Source organism: Pseudophryne corroboree, chromosome 8 (assembly GCF_028390025.1).
Source record: "Pseudophryne corroboree isolate aPseCor3 chromosome 8, aPseCor3.hap2, whole genome shotgun sequence".
In the NCBI taxonomy this organism is placed as follows: Eukaryota; Metazoa; Chordata; class Amphibia; order Anura; family Myobatrachidae; genus Pseudophryne; species Pseudophryne corroboree.
In genome coordinates, this window is record NC_086451.1 from 8,556,328 (window position 1) to 8,577,027 (window position 20,700).

Genomic DNA, 20,700 nt, shown 5'->3' on the forward strand with positions numbered 1-20,700 from the left:
CTAACGTTGCTCTACGCTGTTGGTTCAAAATAAACTAAATATAAATGTGTTTTCACCTTTAACAATCAGTAGACCTAATGGAAGTATCAGCTGAGTAATTAGAATAGATGCCCGTGACACTAATGAATGAGGTACTTTCAGCTGCAGGTGTCAGTGTGCAATCAGAAGCATCCACATCATTATAGTCCGGCCGAATGTCCTGCCTCTGGTAGTCCTGCTCAATGTCCTTCAGGCCGATTGTCCTTCCCCTGGTAGTCCTGCTCAATGTCCTTCAGGCTGAATGTCCTGCCTTTGCCAGTCTAACTGAATATCCAGTCTCTGGGAAGTCTAGCTGAATATCCCACCTCTGGCTGTCCAGCTGAACGTCCTGCCTCCAGCAGTCCGGATTAATGTCCTATCTCCAGCAGCCCAGCTGAATGTCCTGCCTCTGGTAGTCCTGCTCAATGTCCTTCAGGCTGAATGTCCTGCCTCCAGCAGCCCAGCTGAATGTCCTGCCTCTTGGAAGTCCAGCTGATTGTGCTGCCTCTTGGAAGTCCAGCTGGTTGTCCTGCCTCTTGGAAGTCCAGCTAAATGTCCTGCCTTTGACTGAATGTCCTATCTCCGGCATACTGGCTGGTCTGGCTGAATGTCCTACGTCTGGCAGTCCAGCTGAATGTCTTACCTCCGGCAGTCCTGTTGAATGTCATACCTCCGGCAGTCTGACTGAATGTCCTGCCTCTGGCAGTCCTGCTGAATGTCCCACCTCGAACAGTCCGGCTAAATGTCCTTCCTCCAGCAGTCTTGCTGAATGTCCTGCCTCATTGAAGTCCAGCTGAATGTCCAACCTCCAGCAGTCCAGGCTGAATGTCCTACGTTTGTCATTCTGACTGAATATCCTGCCTCTCCGAGGTCTGGCTGAATGTCATGCCTCCAGCAGTCCAGCTGGGTGTACTGTCTCCAGCAGGCTGGCTGAATGACTTGCCTCATTGAAGTCTGGCTGTGTCCCACCTCCAGCAGTCGGACTTCAATGAGGCAGGACATTCAGCCGGACTGCTGGAGGTGGGACACAGCCAGACTTCAATGAGGCAAGTCATTCAGCCAGCCTGCTGGAGACAGGACACCCAGCTGGACTGCTGGAGGCATGACATTCAGCCAGACCTTGGAGAGGCAGGATATTCAGTCAGAATGATAAACGTAGGACATTCAGCTAGACTTCAAAGAGGCATAACATTCAGAAAGCCTGTCAGAAACAGGACACTCAGCTGGACTGCTGTAGGCAGGACATTCAGATGGACTTCAATGAGGCAGGACATTCAGCCGATCTGAATGTCCTGCCAACAGCAGTCCAGCTGAGTGTCCTGTTTCTGACAGGCTTTCTGAATGTTATGCCTCTTTGAAGTCTAGCTGAATGTCCTACCTCATTGAAGTCTGGCTGAATGTCCTGCCTCCTTGAAGTCCGGCTGAATGTCCTGCCTCATTGAAGTCCGGCTGAATCTCCTGCCCTTTGAAATCTGGCTGAATGTCCTGCCCTTGGAAGTCTGGCTGAATGTCCTGCCCTTGTGTCACGTCTAGCAGAGTTTGAGGATCCGACAGCTGAGACTTGCCCGAGGAGGTAGATGGCTGTGGGTGAAAAAGATGAGGGGGTTGGATATAGTTCCTTCGCATGGGACACGGAACAATGAAGAACGTAGGAGGGGTTGAAAGTCAAAGAATAGTATTTATTATGTACAGGGCTGGGGTAGAGAACTGTGGCTGGAGCACGTTGGTTAAAGAACGTAGTTGCGGATAAAGCACTGCAGGTTGCGGCTTGGAAGACAAGGTTGTGAATAATGAGCTGCGGAACTGTGGATGGTGGTCAAAAGACGTGGCTGGAGGTAAGAACTGTGGACTGTGATTTGAAAGACGAGACTGTAGATAATGAACTGTGGATGGTAGTTGAAGACGTGGCTGGAGGACGCTGACACCTTGGAAGTCTGGCTGAATGTCCTGCCCTTTGAAGTCTGGCTGAATGTCCTGCCTCATTGAAGTCTGGCTGAATGTCCTGCCCTTTGAAGTCCAGCTGAATGTCCTGCCCTTGGAAGTTTGGCTGAATGTCCTGCCTCTTGGAAGTCTGGCTGAATGTCCTGCCCTTTGAAGTCTGGCTGAATGTCCTGCCTCATTGAAGTCTGGCTGAATGTCCTGCCTCTTGGAAGTCTGGCTGAATTTCCTGCCTCATTGAAGTCCAGCTGAATGTCCTGCCCTTGGAAGTCTGGCTGAATGTCCTGACCTTTGAAATCTGGCTGAATGTCCTGCCCTTGGAAGTCTGGCTGAATGTCCTGCCATTTGAAGTCCGGCTGAATGTCCTGCCCTTGGAAGTTTGACTGAATGTCCTGCCTCTTGGAAGTCTGGCTGAATGTCCTGGCTCTTGGAAGTCTGGCTGAATGTCCTGCCCTTGGAAGTCCGGCTGAATGTCCTGCCTCTTGGAAGTCTGGCTGAATGTCCTGCCTCATTGAAGTCCAGCTGAATGTCCTGCCTCTTGGAAGTCCAGGTGAATGTCCTGCCCTTGGAAGTTTGGCTGAGTGTCCTGCCTCTTGGAATTCTGGCTGAATGTCCTGCCTCTTTGAAGTCCGGCTGAATGTCCTGCCCTTGGAAGTTTGACTGAATGTCCTGCCTCTTGGAAGTCTGGCTGAATGTCCTGCCTCTTGTAAGTCTGGCTGAATGTCCTGCCCTTTGAAGTCCGGCTGAATGTCCTGCCCTTGGAAGTTTGGCTGAGTGTCCTGCCTCTTGGAAGTCTGGCTGAATGTCCTGCCTCTTTGAAGTCCGGCTGAATGTCCTGCCCTTGGAAGTTTGACTGAGTGTCCTGCCTCTTGGAAGTCTGGCTGAATGTCCTGCCTCTTGGAAGTCTGGCTGAATGTCCTGCCCTTGGAAGTTTGGCTGAGTGTCCTGCCTCTTTGAAGTCTGGCTGAATGTCCTGCCCTTGGAAGTTTGACTGAATGTCCTGCCTCTTGGAAGTCTGGCTGAATGTCCTGCCTCTTGTAAGTCTGGCTGAATGTCCTGCCCTTTGAAGTCCGGCTGAATGTCCTGCCCTTGGAAGTTTGGCTGAGTGTCCTGCCTCTTGGAAGTCTGGCTGAATGTCCTGCCTCTTTGAAGTCCGGCTGAATGTCCTGCCCTTGGAAGTTTGACTGAATGTCCTGCCTCTTTGAAGTCTGGCTGAATGTCCTGCCTCTTGTAAGTCTGGCTGAATGTCCTGCCCTTTGAAGTCCGGCTGAATGTCCTGCCCTTGGAAGTTTGACTGAGTGTCCTGCCTCTTGGAAGTCTGGCTGAATGTCCTGCCCTTGGAAGTTTGGCTGAATGTCCTGCCCTTGGAAGTCTGGCTGAATGTCCTGCCTCTTTGAAGTCTGGCTGAATGTCCTGCCTCTTGGAAGTCTGGCTGAATGTCCTGCCTCTTGGAAGTCTGGCTGAATGTCCTGCCTCTTGTAAGTCTGGCTGAATGTCCTGCCCTTTGAAGTCCGGCTGAATGTCCTGCCCATGGAAGTTTGGCTGAGTGTCCTGCCCATGGAAGTTTGGCTGAGTGTCCTGCCTCTTTGAAGTGTGGCTGAATGTCCTTCCTATTGGAAGTCTGGCAGGCGGATGGCAAGTCACTGTTGACGCACATGGAACGTCACATGCTCCCACGTATATATACTGGGCCTCTGGGGCGACTCTTGGGTGTTTCACGGACATCTGGGCTGTTGCATGTACAGGCTGTCCCTTCGGTTTGGACAGGTGGCCTCCTGTTACCCTCTGCAGCCTCTGTAATCCTGCTCTCCGGCTTTGGATGGGTGTATTCCTTCTTTCTCCTTGTTATTCCGTTCGCAGCAAATTAATTCAGATGAACAGTAAGTCTTGAAGCACATGAAATAGACTAAATTGTATTTAAATAATATATCCCCTTCTACCAGGAATAGCTCTTTTTGGTGTCTGCCAGTCTCATCAAGCACCGTGAGGAATGGTTATTAGACGTTATAGCAGATTTTATCACACGCTAATTATCATCAGACATAGCAGCCTCGGAGACAGTCATTACTGTGGCCATGTAACCTGCAGGAATGTCAGCCTTCCCTGCCTGAGGGCCTATGACAAATGCGCAGTTCTTTCAGAGAGAAAAGCAACAGAAATGCGGAATATTACATGTAATGGGCTCGCGTGTGCGATATCGTATGTAGTTACCAACACGCCTCATGCACTGTGAGTGGTAATGGCATATCTGCAACAGAGGAAAATGTCAGGATCTTCTAGGAAAAGAACATACTCTGCAGGATCCCAGCAAATGGGCAGTTGAGTAAGACTTAAGCATCATGTATTCGCATACTCTCCGTCCAACTTCCTGGCTACAACCAGTCCCTTATAATATGGGTGTATATAAGGTTCCTGATTGCTGTGCTTTGCACTCTAAGTTGGTCCTGAGACCTGGTTCTACTGTTTGAGTTCCTGGTTCTATGACCCTTGACCTTGTCTGACTTCCATTGGCTTGTTCCTGATCTTGTCCCTGGATCATCCCGTGGCTCCAGCTAGTGGTGACCATCGATAGCTGGTTGTTTTGCCGTTATGGTGGTCGCCGGGAGCCTGAAGACCACCCGTTTTAAGTCATCAGGCAGGAGCCATAAATTGTGAGCCATCGATGGTTTGTGTTTTGCTCTTAAGCATTTGGCATATGTGTATGCGCAAAAAAACATGTTTGTGTTTCACCATCATGCTCGGCCATTGATATTATACCATTGGTGGCTGGCCGTTGATGGTGAAACACTCATTATCGGCCTCTGACCAGCGATGGTTGATAGCAAACCCTATTACTAATGGTGGATTCCTCACTGCCTTCCTGTGTGATTAACTTTTGGGTCTGTTCTTGGCTCCAGCTCCGGATAACCACCTCAGCTACCAGCAACCAGGAACCACCCTTAGTCATAAACAGTTGCAGGAATTATCTTTTAAAATGGGATATAGGTTAGCAAACTAGAGGGAAAACAGTTGGTAGTATGGAAGGAAGAAGTAGTAGCATTAGCGGGAGGTTGTATCACCACTTTGTGGATCACTGGTGAACCCTCACCAGCAGTTACTGTATGTGTAGTTCTCATTTATTGAAAGAAAAAATACAACTGATTAAACAGAAATTATTTAGATAAGGGCTAATACTAAAATAGTGTACAAACTACAAAATAATACTAAACAAGAAGGACTTTCATAGGGCGATTCAGTTGCATGCCTTGTCCGCAATGTGTTGCTCCAAAACATCTGCCCAGTGTTTCCTCGCTTCCCATATAATATGTTGGAAAACTTGCTGCACGTCGCCTGTAACTGAACTACCTCCTCTATGGTACCTATACCCACGATGTTTACAATGCACGCCAGACATCCATTCAGTAAGCAACGCATTTGTGTCCACCTAACTGAGCCTATAGCGGCTGATAAAAGAAGACAATAGGTTGCAGTGAGTTTGATAGGAAGGTTATATGCAATGGGGAACATCTTAAACCCAAGCAGGCTATGGACACTTTGGACCTACGGGGTCATTCCGAGTTTTTCGCTCACTGCCGATTTTCGATATGCTGTGATTTGTTGCTAATTGCGCATGTGCAAGGCATGCAGGGCGCATGCGCTTAGTAATTTAACTAAAAAAGCAGTTTTGCTGTTGTCTTTACGGCGCTTTTCAGTCGCACTGCTGATCGGTGAATGATTGACAGGAAAGGGGCGTTTCTGGGTGGTAACTGGGCGTTTTCCGGGAGTGTGCTAAAAAACACAGGCGTGTCAGGGAAAAACGCGGGAGTGTCTGGAGAAACGGGGGAGTGGCTGGCCGAACGCAGCGCGTGTTTGTGACGTCAAACCAGGAACTAAACGGACCGAGCTGATCGCAATCTAGGAGTAGGTCTGGAGCTACTCAGAAACTGCAAAGAATTATTTAGTAGCAATTCTGCTAATGTTTCGTTCGCTATTCTGCTAAGCTAAGATACACTCCCAGAGGGCGGCGGCCTAGTGTGTGCAATGCTGCTAAAAGCAGCTAGCGAGCGAACAACTCGGAATGAGGGCCCTAATTCAGACCTGATCGTAGCTGCAAATTTGTTAGCAGATGGGCAAAACCATGTGCACTGCAGGTGGGGCAGATGTAACATGTGCAGAGAGAGTTAGATTTGGGTGGGGGGTGTTCAAACTGAAATCTAAATTGCAGTGTAAGAATAAAGCAGCCAGTATTTACCCTGCACAGAAACAATATAACTCACCCAAATCTAACTCTCTCTGCACATGTTATATCTGCCTCCCCTGCAGTGCACATGGTTTTGCCCATCTGCTAACAGATTTGCTGCTACGGTCTGAGGGCCTAATTCAGACCTAATCGTTCGCTAGCTATTTTTTGCAGCGCTGCGATCAGATAGTCTCCTCCCATAGGGGAGTGTATTTTAGCTGTGCAAGTGTGCGATGGCATGTGCAGCCGAGCGGTACAACAAACAGTTTGTGCAGTTTCTGAGTTGCCCAGAACTTACTTAGCCGCTGCGATCACTTCAGCCTATTCGGGCCCGGAATTGACGTCAGACACCCACCCTGCAAACGCTTGGACATGTCTGCGTTTTTCCAAACACTCCCAGAAAACGGTCAGTTGCCACCCACAAACGCCTTCTTCCTGTCAATCTCCTTGCGATCGGCCGTGCGAATGGATACTTCGTAAAACCCATCGCACAGCAACAATCCGCTTTGTACCCGTGCAACGCGCCTGCGCGTTGCGGTGCATACGCAAGAGCAGTTCTGACCTGATCGCAGCGCAGCAAAAAAACCTAGCGTGCGATCAGGTTTTGAATTAGGCCCTTTAACACATATACTTGTGAATGTCACATTATGCTTTTTCACAAGGAAGCTAGTTGTATAAGGAGCTCCTTGTGTGGAGTTATTTTTTGGTTTACAAAATGAATTAATATTTGATTACAATTACAAGATGAGTGATGTCATATGAGGCCAGTGGGTAAGCCCTACTTACTTTTTGAGGTCAGGCAGTAAATTGAAGTATGTCTACTATTGACTTAAAGCAGAGATCTAAAAAAACTGAAGTGGACAACTCAAGTTTCTCTGAGGAACCCTGATGGTGGGGTAGTTTTTTGTTTCTTCTATGTTGTCAGACTTCTTGGCCTGCCCTGTCTAACCGTCTAACAGTAACCACAATTTTTGGCTTTGTTTGGTTAGTATATTTGGCGTAACAAACAGGAAAGACTTAATACTAAATACCAGCAAGAGCAGGTGACGGTTCAGCCCTCCAGGACTGTGCTGCTTATTTGACCTATTAGCTAATAATTCCCTTGCTGGAGACCGGATTCCTAAAGCACCGTCATGGGGTCTACGTAAAGGGGGGAAGGGGGGGGGGGGATATTATCCAGGCCCTTTCCACCCGAGATTGCAATCTGTTTGTTATATGTTTTTGGGTTGATTACTTCTGTCTGTTTTGTAAGATCAATGTTACGTAGTGAAGGGTAGTCACAGGACTTCACTGTTCTCCATTCCCTTCTCCCGACTTCAAACCTTTCATCCACAAATGTCTATTACTACCCCTCTTTCTAGTTTTAGTACGACCACAATAGCTACTCACCTCCATTCTCTTCTCTCACTCTTCATCTTATATAATTTGTCATGCAGTTATCATAAATATTCTCCATCATTTTTCTGAAATGCATTTTTTATTATTATAACGCTCTTTCATTCATGCGTGACCTCATGTATTGCGCTGATGGTATGCATTGCCTGCCTGCCCCTATATAACTTTTCACCTTCCCTTTAACAGACAGCAAAACTCAACCAAATGTCGGTCAGTGTGGGAGCAACGTACCAGCCAGATCCGCATGCACAATTTCCGCGCCAGCTGTGAAGCCCTCTATAGTGAGCTGGAACCCGAGGATCGACTACGATATGCAACCACGCTGCGTCTCAGGCCCGACATGAAGAGTCACATGGATCGACCATTGTTGGTGGACTCCCAGGACTCTACTGAGACAAAAGATGGCAGCCCAGACCCACTACCTCCAAATGAAACAGAACCAGGTCCTGAGGTAACTACGGAAACAGCACCACGAAAACACCGGCATAGAGAGGGTGGAGCTGGCGAAACCAATGGTGGCAGCCGGGAGAATGGTAATCACAATGGCGACTCTGGCAGCAATGACAGAGAAGAACGTCATCGCCAGCACAGAAGTCGTAGTAAAGAAGGGGAAGGTGGAAAAGAAGGAGGAAGAGGAGAACGGAACCGGAGTCAAGAAAGGGGGAAGAGGCACCATCGAAGGGCTTCTCCTGAAGAGGGGGCAGAAAGGGAGCACCGACGACACCGCACACACCGCCATTCGGCCGAGAGGCAAGGCAAAGAAGGCAACGGCCAACCGCCTTCTGGTGGGAAAGGTGAGAGGAAGTCTCGGCACCGTGGAGGTGGATCGAGGTCTGGCAACAGAGACGGCGGCGACGGCACGACTCGAGGAGTGGGAGAAAATGGGGAGGAGCTCCCACGGTCAAGACACCGGAACAGGCACAAAGCACTTTCCACATATGATGCAGAGGACAAGAAGGAAAACAAAGAGGTAGAGCCGGGAGAGAGGGAACATCGCAATCACAGGCTGAGGTAAGGCCATGATCTTTCACTGTATATCTTGCCAGCAGATTGTGCTCATTTATCTAAGTTTGGATGACATTGCAATGTTATTAAAGTACATAAGCACTGAGTATATTTGTAGAATGTGCAGTGCCTGCACACAGTGCCCTGGAGGCAGCCATTTTGTTGTCTGAGGTACTCGTTACTGCAGCCTATGAATTCAGCAGTGACCGGGACACGGCTGGACACTTTCCAGTGAATGCTGGTTTGCGACTCATTGTTTACGCTGGTACCCAGTGATTCATTTTAGTCATACCACAAAATGGCTGCCTCCGCTGTGTGCAGTTGTCTAGTGTATAAATCGTCCCATCTTCCTTTATCCAACCACTTTATTGGAACGGACAAGACAGATGAGCGTGATGAGATTCCAGCCTGGGAGATTAATCAGCCAATCCTATCAGCGTGGTTTGTTTGCGAATGATGGTGCAGAGCCATGGTTTAGTGATGGGTTGGTGGGGGGTACAGTCTGACTGATGCAATGAATAATTGGAGTCTACAGTAGGTTATAAAAAAGTAAATCAACAAATGGCTAAAGATGCCATGGATTTGGCATGTACTGCAGGGTAGGGTTATCACAGAGTACATGTACTCCAAATGATGGGGCAGGTGACTAATGTACAGCCAGGACAGCCAAGGCAGTGAGTAGAGTAAGTAGTAACCCAGGGTGATGGCAGTACAGTCAGGGAGTAAAAATGGACAGTAGAGACAGTGAGTACAGACAGTACCTCAGAATGATGGCGTACAGTCATAGTATAAATGGACAGTAGACAGTGAGTGCAGTCAGTACCTCAGAATGATGACGTACAGTCATAGTATAAATGGACAGTAGAGACAGTGAGTACAGACAGTACCTCAGAATGATGGCGTACAGCCAGAGTATAAATGGACAGTAGAGACAGTGAGTGCAGTCAGTACCTCAGAATGATGGCGTACAGTCAGAGTATAAATGGACAGTAGAGACAGTGAGTGCAGTCAGTTCCTCAGAATGATGGCGTACAGTCAGAGTATAAATGGACAGTAGAGAGTGAGTACAGACAGTACCTCAGAATGATGGCGTACAGTCAGAGTATAAATGGACAGTAGAGAGTGAGTACAGACAGTACCTCAGAATGATGGCGTACAGTCATAGTATAAATGGACAGTAGAGACAGTGAGTGCAGTCAGTACCTCAGAATGATGGCGTACAGTCAGAGTATAAATGGACAGTAGAGACAGTGAGTGCAGTCAGTACCTCAGAATGATGGCGTACAGTCAGAGTATAAATGGACAGTAGAGACAGTGAGTGCAGTCAGTACCTCAGAATGATGGCGTACAGTCATAGTATAAATGGACAGTAGAGACAGTGAGTGCAGTCAGTACCTCAGAATGATGACGTACAGTCAGAGTTTAAATGGACAGTAGAGACAGTGAGTGCAGTCAGTACCTCAGAATGATGACGTACAGTCAGAGTATAAATGGACAGTAGACAGTGAGTGCAGTCAGTACCTCAGAATGATGACGTACAGTCAGAGTATAAATGGACAGTAGAGACAGTGAGTGCAGTCAGTACCTCAGAATGATGGCGTACAGTCAGAGTATAAATGGACAGTAGAGACAGTGAGTGCAGTCAGTACCTCAGAATGATGGCGTACAGTCAGAGTATAAATGGACAGTAGAGAGTGAGTACAGTCAGTACCTCAGAATGATGGCGTACAGTCATAGTATAAATGGACAGTAGAGACAGTGAGTGCAGTCAGTACCTCAGAATGATGGCGTACAGTCAGAGTATAAATGGACAGTAGAGACAGTGAGTGCAGTCAGTACCTCAGAATGATGGCGTACAGTCAGAGTATAAATGGACAGTAGAGACAGTGAGTGCAGTCAGTACCTCAGAATGATGACGTACAGTCAGAGTATAAATGGACAGTAGAGACAGTGAGTGCAGTCAGTACCTCAGAATGATGGCGTACAGTCATAGTATAAATGGACAGTAGAGACAGTGAGTGCAGTCAGTACCTCAGAATGATGACGTACAGTCAGAGTTTAAATGGACAGTAGAGACAGTGAGTGCAGTCAGTACCTCAGAATGATGACGTACAGTCAGAGTATAAATGGACAGTAGAGACAGTGAGTGCAGTCAGTACCTCAGAATGATGACGTACAGTCAGAGAATAAATGGACAGTAGAGACAGTGAGTGCAGTCAGTACCTCAGAATGATGGCGTACAGTCATAGTATAAATGGACAGTAGAGACAGTGAGTGCAGTCAGTACCTCAGAATGATGGCGTACAGTCATAGTATAAATGGACAGTAGAGACAGTGAGTGCAATCAGTACCTCAGAATGATGGCGTACAGTCAGAGTATAAATGGACAGTAGAGACAGTGAGTGCAGTCAGTACCTCAGAATGATGGCGTACAGTCAGAGTATAAATGGACAGTAGAGAGTGAGTACAGTCAGTACCTCAGAATGATGGCGTACAGTCATAGTATAAATGGACAGTAGAGACAGTGAGTGCAGTCAGTACCTCAGAATGATGGCGTACAGTCAGAGTATAAATGGACAGTAGAGACAGTGAGTGCAGTCAGTACCACAGAATGATGACGTACAGTCATAGTATAAATGGACAGTAGAGACAGTGAGTGCAGTCAGTACCTCAGAATGATGGCGTACAGTCATAGTATAAATGGACAGTAGAGACAGTGAGTGCAGTCAGTACCTCAGAATTATGGCGTACAGTCATAGTATAAATGGACAGTAGAGACAGTGAGTACAGACAGTACCTCAGAATGATGACGTACAGTCAGAGTATAAATGGACAGTAGAGACAGTGAGTGCAATCAGTACCTCAGAATGATGGCGTACAGTCATAGTATAAATGGACAGTAGAGACAGTGAGTGCAGTCAGTACCTCAGAATGATGGCGTACAGTCAGAGTATAAATGGACAGTAGAGACAGTGAGTGCAGTCAGTACCTCAGAATGATGACGTACAGTCATAGTATAAATGGACAGTAGAGACAGTGAGTACAGTCAGTACCTCAGAATGATGGCGTACAGTCAGAGTATAAATGGACAGTAGAGACAGTGAGTGCAGTCAGTACCTCAGAATGATGACGTACAGTCATAGTATAAATGGACAGTAGAGACAGTGAGTACAGTCAGTACCTCAGAATGATGGCGTACAGCCAGAGTATAAATGGACAGTAGAGACAGTGAGTGCAGTCAGTACCTCAGAATGATGGCGTACAGTCAGAGTATAAATGGACAGTAGACAGTGAGTGCAGTCAGTACCTCAGAATGATGACGTACAGTCATAGTATAAATGGACAGTAGAGACAGTGAGTACAGTCAGTACCTCAGAATGATGGCGTACAGCCAGAGTATAAATGGACAGTAGAGACAGTGAGTACAGTCAGTACCTCAGAATGATGGCGTACAGTCAGAGTATAAATGGACAGTAGAGACTGACTGTACGACAGTAGAGACAGTGAGTGCAGTCAGTACCTCAGAATGATGGCGTACAGTCAGAGTATAAATGGACAGTAGACAGTGAGTGCAGCCAGTACCTCAGAATGATGGCGTACAGTCATAGTATAAATGGACAGTAGAGACAGTGAGTGCAGTCAGTACCTCAGAATAATGGCGTACAGTCATAGTATAAATGGACAGTAGAGACAGTGAGTGCAGTCAGTACCTCAGAATGATGGCGTACAGTCATAGTATAAATGGACAGTAGAGAGTGAGTACAGACAGTACCTCAGAATGATGACGTACAGTTATAGTATAAATGGACAGTAGAGACAGTGAGTGCAGTCAGTACCTCAGAATGATGACGTACAGTCATAGTATAAATGGACAGTAGAGACAGTGAGTGCAGTCAGTACCTCAGAATGATGGCGTACAGTCAGAGTATAAATGGACAGTAGAGACAGTGAGTGCAGTCAGTACCTCAGAATGATGGCGTACAGTCAGAGTATAAATGGACAGTAGAGACAGTGAGTGCAGTCAGTACCTCAGAATGATGACGTACAGTCATAGTATAAATGGACAGTAGAGACAGTGAGTGCAGTCAGTTGGAACTTTAGGATTTTGCAGAATATACTTCATAATTCAAGTATCAAACACACAGATTGCGGGATTAGCTTTACAGTGACCAGTACATGAAAACCCCACAACATGGAGTATTAGCAAGTAGATTCTATAAGGGAATACGCTCTCACAGCAAAGAATGACTACATAGTGACAGTGAATAACACAGTGCCACCTACTGTCCCTCCAGTATAGCTCCTCAAGTTATACTGCGCCTGTAGCTGATGTTATACTCTAGCTAAGATGACTGAAAGAGAGTTTAGTTATAAGTCTTGACGGCTGGAATGTAGTTCATACAGAGAGAGAGAGAGAGAGAGAGAGAGAGAGAGAGAGAGAGAGAGAGAACAGTAATACCTTTAGGAAGATGGAAGTACAACTAAGGCTTGGTAGTACAGACAGAATAGAGTTAGTTAATGGTTTTGATGATTGGGTAAAGGGTCATTAATAATCATTTTGGTACCTGAACATCAAAGTCAGGGAGAGGGGGATGAGATGTATCAAGCCTTGGAGAGAGATAATGTGGAGAAGTTGCCCATAGTAACCAATCTGTGTCTAACTGTCATTTTAAACACTGGGCTAGATAAATGTGAGAGCTGATGGGGTGCTTTGGCCTACTTCTCCATTCTCCAATGCTTGATACATCTCCCCCTCAGTGAGCACAGGCGGTAATACCTCAGAATGATGGGAGTATTGCGGGGCAGTATGGCCGCGGTGTGAATCCCAGCGTGTGACAGAGCTTCCATGTTACTGTCAGCTCAGACGTTATTCCCCTACATGCGGATCTCCCGGCGCCTCTCCCGTCCTCCTAGCACATGGAAACCGAGCTAATAATACATATGTAACTGCAGGGATCACCACAATGAGGCCGAGGTTCCCGTCAGCGGGCTGCAGCAGTTGCCGGAGCAGTCGGAAGACGCCGATAACCAGAAGAACGTGAACAGGATGGCCCAACCTCATCCAGACCGCTCCAGCACAGTCAATATACCGGTGACCATCACTGGGCCGCCGGGAGAGACTGCCGTCATACCAAGTAAGAGCAGCTTTTTATTTTCAGCCGTGGTTCCCGGCACGTGCCCACGTCAGCCCCGTCATTTCTATACATCTTCCACAAGCCTAACGTCAGAGAAGGTTAAAGGTTAATGCATAAGCGCTTCCTGCCAAACACTGACACATTTATTTACACACATCTGTTATGTTGTCAGACTCCATGTTATCTTCTTCTTCATGCTGCAGTGCCGTGTGCGGACTGGAAGCATTGCTCACGTCTGGGCTAGCTATATGGAATTACCACGCCGAATTATCAAGTCTTGTGGATATAAAGCCCCTTTATCTATCAGAATTAGGGCCTGATCCTAAGTTCATGCGGAGCGGCAAGTTGGACGCAGTGGAGCGATTTTTTTTCTCTTCTGCGCTCAAGTCTAGATTCCGTATGCACAGATAAGGAGTTTCGAATGAGACGCATGGTAGAGGTGTGGTCACTGAAAGTGTTGGGCAAATGTATTAGGCTAAGCAGACACACAAAGATGGTCCGTGTTATGGGGGTGCAGACGCTAATAGTGGCTGCATGCACAGGCGCAGAATTGTTCATAAAGGGGGGATATTCAGACGGATAATCTGCACCTGCCCAAGTTTTGATGGTGACGTCTGATGGTAACGTCTGAAGACGCTCAAAGTGGGCGTCCCAGTTCTTACACATGCAGACGCAGGGCTGTACACTAGGGAAGGGCTTCGTAGCGGTATTTGCATATAGGGAGAGGCTTCGTAGCGGTATTTGCATATAGGGAAGGACTTCGTAGTGGTATTTGCATATAGGGAAGGACTTCGTAGTGGTATTTGCATATAGGGAAGGACTTCGTAGTGGTATTTGCATATAGGGAAGGGCTTTGTAGTGGTATTTGCATATAGGGAAGGGCTTTGTAGTGGTATTTGCATACAGGGAAGGGCTTTGTAGTGGTATTTGCATACAGGGAAGGGCTTTGTTGTGGTATTTGCATACAGGGAAGGGCTTTGTTGTGGTATTTGCTTATAGGGAAGGGCTTTGTTGTGGTATTTGCATATAGGGAAGGGCTTTGTTTTGGTATTTGCATACAGGGAAGGGCTTTGTAGTGGTATTTGCATATAGGGAAGGGCTTTGTTGCGGTATTTGCATATATGGAAGGGCTTTGTTGCGGTATTTGCATACAGGGAGGGGCTTTGTAGTGGTATTTGCATACAGGAAAGGGCTTTGTTGTGGTATATGCTTATAGGGAAGGGCTTTCTTGTGATATTTGCATATAGGGAAGGGCTTTGTTTCGGTATTTGCATACAGGGAATAGCTTTGTAGTGGTATTTGCATATAGGGAAGGGCTTTGTTGTGGTATTTGCATATAGGGAAGAGCTTTGTTGCGGTATTTGCATACAGGGAGGGGCTTTGTAGTGGTATTTGCATACAGTGAAGGGCTTTGTAGTGGTATTTGCATACAGGGAGGGGCTTTGTAGTGGTATTTGCATATAGGGAAGGGCTTTGTTGTGATATTTGCATACAGGGAAGGGCTTTGTAGTGGTATTTGCATATAGGGAAGGGCTTTGTTGTGGTATTTGCATACAGGGAAGGGCTTTGTAGTGGTATTTGCATACAGGGAAGGGCTTTGTTGTGGTATTTGCATATAGGGAAGGGCTTTGTTGCGGTATTTGCATACAGGGAAGGGCTTTGTTGCGATATTTGGATAAAGTTACAGAAGCAATTCCGGAAGACGCAGATACAGACAGTGGAGAATCTGACTCCGAATCAGGCCGTTACTGCCCTGGCTGCTTGCAGTGATTTTCTTACCCCATTTCCTGTTACAGGTGTCACTTTAAATGACATTTGATATGTATATGAATACACCAGTGCCTTAGCATTTCATGTGTCAGTCGCTGCGGCCTGTTAGAGTGTTGTCATTATATGAAACATTTAATGGGGTACTGGAAACGTCTGGGGTTTGAAAGCTCAGTGATGCCATCAATTCCCAGCTGGACGTTGTCTCAGGTTAAAAAATGGCCGAACATGATGGATCCACTATAGAGAAGCAGTGTCACATGACCCTTTCTTTCTTCCAGTAAACAACGTGGAGTTCGATGTCAAATCTGAGGAAAAAAAGGAGATGGAGGCGGATGACCAGACCAAAAATGGACCAAAGCAGATCCTGCCTTACAGCTCCATGTTCGTTTTCAGTTCCACCAACCCGTAAGTACCTTTGTCCTGGCGCGTGATACTGTCACCACATAGCACCAGGTCTTGCCTGTGTCCAGTCAGCTGTCCATTCCTGTAGATGGTGGCGCCTCAGACCTGCATTACTGAGGGCACGTAGTAGCTGCTTCAGGTTTTCCGGGTCCATGTCTCAGCGGGGGGTGGACTTAGTATGGGGAGATTTCGAGGGTAAAGTAACGTGTTGTCATGGCTTCTCCTCTCCTCCTGGCAGAGTCCGTCGTCTGTGTCACTACATCGTCAACCTACGGTACTTCGAGATGGTCATCCTGGTGGTAATCGCATTGAGCAGCATTGCGCTGGCGGCAGAAGACCCCGTGCAGGCGGACGCACCTCATAATGATGTGAGTAATCTAATCGAGGGGCAGCGTAGAAATGGTTTTATCTTCATTTTATTTCCGTTTTTTTTTTTTTTTAGTCACATACTGTCCAAATTGTTTCACGAGTGATAACGCCAGGGCGGGTGTTAGATAGAAGGCATTCACTGTGAGATTATACAATTTAGAATCCCTATGGAAGAGCCTAATCACAGCCCGGTCCTCTCACTATTCTAGTAGAACCCAGAATATTGTTGTATTTCCCACAGCGATCTTAATTTACGGGATTCCACGGGGCTGCTGCACAAGAGGGAAACTTGTCTGTAACGTTCCCATATATCCTGCTTGTAGGTTACACCTAGTATGTCTGTGTTTCATCCTGGTCGTTCTGTGCCCCCACAGGCTATATATGGGAGTAGTGGGTCAGACATTTTGCAGAACCATAGGGTGTATGAGGTGGGCTATGCCTATGTATCCCGCTCCTGGCTGTGTAACGTGTCACAGCGCTCTGCTCTGCGTGGAGTGATGTCTGACGTAACTCTGATTGCAGGTGCTGAAATATATGGATTACATCTTCACCGGGGTTTTCACCTTCGAGATGGTGATAAAGGTAAGAGCTGTTTCTCCATATCACTACATGTACTACACCCACAGTTACTATCATCCTTCTGCTTATAAAGCTCTGACACATTGCGTAGCTCTGTACATAGGGGGTCATTCCGAGTTGTTCGCTCGCAAGCTGCTTTTAGCAGCTTTACACACGCTAAGCCGCCGCCTACTGGGAGTGAATCTTAGCTTCTTAAAATTGCGAACGAAAGATTCGCAATATAGCGAAAAGACATCTCTGTGCAGTTTCTGAGTAGCTCGAGACTTACTCGGCATCTGCGATCAGTTCAGTGCTTGTCGTTCCTGGTTTGACGTCATAAACACACCCAGCGTTCGCCCAGACACTCCTCCGTTTCTCCAGCCACTCCCGCGTATTTCCCAGAAACGGCAGCGTTTTTTCACACACACCCATAAAACGGCCAGTTTCCGCCCAGAAACACCCACTTCCTGTCAATCACATTACGATCACCAGAACGAAGAAAAAACCGTGAGTAAAAAACCTAACTGCATAGCAAATTTACTTTGCGCAGTCGCACTGCGGACATTGCGCATGCGCACTAAGCGGAAAATCGCTGCGATGCGAAAAAATTTACCGAGCGAACAACTCGGAATGACCCCCATAATACAAACAAATGGTGCACAATGACATGAAACAGAAGGGACTAACCAGATGAGCTTACAATCTAACTGATACGTAAGGTAGTGTAATAAAGTCTAGAATTTTGGTGGGAACATACTGTATAATGAAATGATGGGACCTGGCGACCTTTTATTAAAGAGTATTTTTATTTTATTTTGACTTTATCGTATTGGCTCAGGAATATTTATTAAAACATTTTTAATATTTTGGATTAAGTTGTTTTCTTCAGTAATGATCCGGTTAAAATAGATAGGGCTCCTGCCCACCCTCACACCAAATATAAAGATTGGTGATGTATGGAAACAGGAGATTTAACATTATAAAGGTACGGTGCCAGATACAAGCTTTAGAGTTACACGAGGGTGCACATTTTCCAGCAAGCTAAAGTCACCTGAAGGTGCAAACCTTCTGTAGGAAATATTTTCATAGCCTGTCACTATGAAATATTGCAGATCCTCTCTGCTATCCGCATCCGTTGTCACCTCAGGGTGGCAGAATAACACCCCCCTCCACCCCAAATCTGCCAGACACCGGCTGAATTCAGAAGTGACCCGTGTTTCTTACGTTTACGAATAAATCAGATTTAATTTGCTTTACCTGTTTCTGAAGAGAGCAGCGCTGCGTTCCTTAAAGCTCTCACTGCATAACTTAATTAACATTTGTTATGCGCTGTCATTTCTATAAAAGTAATTAAAACCTCGGCACGTCTGAGAATCTGTTACTCTACACATTTGCTAATTAAAATACGGAAACTTTCTCAAAAAATGCTCAGTGTTTGGAAATTTGAAAAATCCTCCAATTAAGAACATTATATGTAACTGTCACCTTCTCCTTCTGGTTCATTTACAAAGCATCGCTGTATTCCACAGTGGGGCGTATCCTCTACATACACTGCATTACTTATACACAGCGCAACTGAGAGCGTCGCTGTATTCCACAGTGGGGCGTATCCTCTACATACACTGCATTACTTATACACAGCGCAACTGAGAGCGTCGCTGTATTCCACAGTGGGGCTTATCGTCTACATACACTGCATTACTTATACACAGCGCAACTGAGAGCGTCGCTGTATTCCACAGTGGGGCGTATCCTCTACATACACTGCATTACTTATACACAGCGCAACTGAGAGCGTCGCTGTATTCCACAGTGGGGCGTATCATCTACATACACTGCATTACTTATACACAGCGCAACTGAGAGCGTCACTGTATTCCACAGTGGGGCGTATCCTCTACATACACTGCATTACTTATACACAGTACAACTGAGAGCATCGCTGTATTCCACAGTGGGGCGTATCGTCTACATACACTGCATTACTTATACACAGTACAACTGAGAGCGTCGCTGTATTCCACAGTGGGGCGTATCCTCTACATACACTGCATTACTTATACACAGCACAACTGAGAGCGTCGCTGTATTCCACAGTGGGGCGTATCGTCTACATACACTGCATTACTTATACACAGTACAACTGAGAGCATCGCTGTATTCCACAGTGGGGCGTATCGTCTACATACACTGCATTACTTATACACAGTACAACTGAGAGCGTCGCTGTATTCCACAGTGGGGCGTATCGTCTACATACACTGCATTACTTATACACAGCACTACTGAGAGCGTCGCTGTATTCCACAGTGGGGCGTATCGTCTACATACACTGCATTACTTATACACAGCACTACTGAGAGCATCGCTGTATTCCACAGTGGGGCGTATCGTCTACATACACTGCATTACTTATACACAGCACAACTGAGAGCGTCGCTGTATTCCACAGTGGGGCGTATCGTCTACATACACTGCATTACTTATACACAGCACTACTGAGAGCATCGCTGTATTCCACAGTGGGGCGTATCGTCTACATACACTGCATTACTTATACACAGCACTACTGAGAGCGTCGCTGTATTCCACAGTCGGGCGTATCCTCTACATACACTGCATTACTTATACACAGCGCAACTGAGAGCGTCGCTGTATTCCACAGTGGGGCGTATCGTCTACATACACTGCATTACTTATACACAGCACTACTGAGAGCGTCGCTGTATTCCACAGTCGGGCGTATCCTCTACATACACTGCATTACTTATACACAGCGCAACTGAGAGCGTCGCTGTATTCCACAGTGGGGCGTATCGTCTACATACACTGCATTACTTATACACAGCGCAACTGAGAGCGTCGCTGTATTCCACAGTGGGGCGTATCCTCTACATACACTGCATTACTTATACACAGCGCAACTGAGAGCGTCGCTGTATTCCACAGTGGGGCGTATCGTCTACATACACTGCATTACTTATACACAGCGCAACTGAGAGCGTCGCTGTATTCCACAGTGGGGCGTATCCTCTACATACACTGCATTACTTATACACAGCACAACTGAGAGCGTCGCTGTATTCCACAGTGGGGCGTATCGTCTACATACACTGCATTACTTATACACAGCGCAACTGAGAGCGTCGCTGTATTCCACAGTGGGGCGTATCCTCTACATACACTGCATTACTTATACACAGCGCAACTGAGAGCATCGCAGTATTCCACAGTGGGGCGTATCCTCTACATACACTGCATTACTTATACACAGCGCAACTGAGAGCGTCGCTGTATTCCACAGTGGGGCGTATCCTCTACATACACTGCATTACTTATACACAGCGCAACTGAGAGCGTCGCTGTATTCCACAGTGGGGCGTATCCTCTACATACACTGCATTACTTATACACAGCGCAACTGAGAGCGTCGCTGTATTCCACAGTGGGGCGTATCGTCTACATACACTGCATTACTTATACACAGCGCAACTGAGAGCGTCGCTGTATTCCACAGTGGGGCGTATCCTCTACATACACTGCATTACTTACACACAGCGCAACTGAGAGCGTCGCTGTATTCCACAGTGGGGTGTATCCTCTACATACACTGCATTACTTATACACAGTACAACTGAGAGCGTCGCTGTATTCCACAGTGGGGCGTATCCTCTACATACACTGCATTACTTATACACAGCGCAACTGAGAGCGTCGCTGTATTCCACAGTGGGGTGTATCGTCTACATACACTGCATTACTTATACACAGCGCAACTGAGAGCGTCGCTGTATTCCACAGTGGGGCGTATTGTCTACATACACTGCATTACTTATACACAGCGCAACTGAGAGCGTCGCTGTATTCCACAGTGGGGCGTATCCTCTACAT

General features: G+C 46.8%; 1 protein-coding gene across 6 annotated transcripts in view; it reads left to right on the forward strand.

Moving 5' to 3' along the window:
* The window catches only part of CACNA1B (calcium voltage-gated channel subunit alpha1 B), a 377,678-nt gene that overhangs the window by 219,513 nt on the left and 137,465 nt on the right, over nucleotides 1–20,700 (forward strand). For all 6 annotated transcript variants that reach the window (XM_063935876.1, XM_063935872.1, XM_063935871.1 and 3 more), the window contains 5 exons: nucleotides 7,757–8,581; nucleotides 13,529–13,710; nucleotides 15,759–15,885; nucleotides 16,121–16,250; nucleotides 16,774–16,833. In XM_063935876.1, the coding sequence (XP_063791946.1) occupies nucleotides 7,757–8,581; nucleotides 13,529–13,710; nucleotides 15,759–15,885; nucleotides 16,121–16,250; nucleotides 16,774–16,833 (1,324 nt within the window). The remainder of the gene's footprint in view (nucleotides 1–7,756; nucleotides 8,582–13,528; nucleotides 13,711–15,758; nucleotides 15,886–16,120; nucleotides 16,251–16,773; nucleotides 16,834–20,700) is intronic.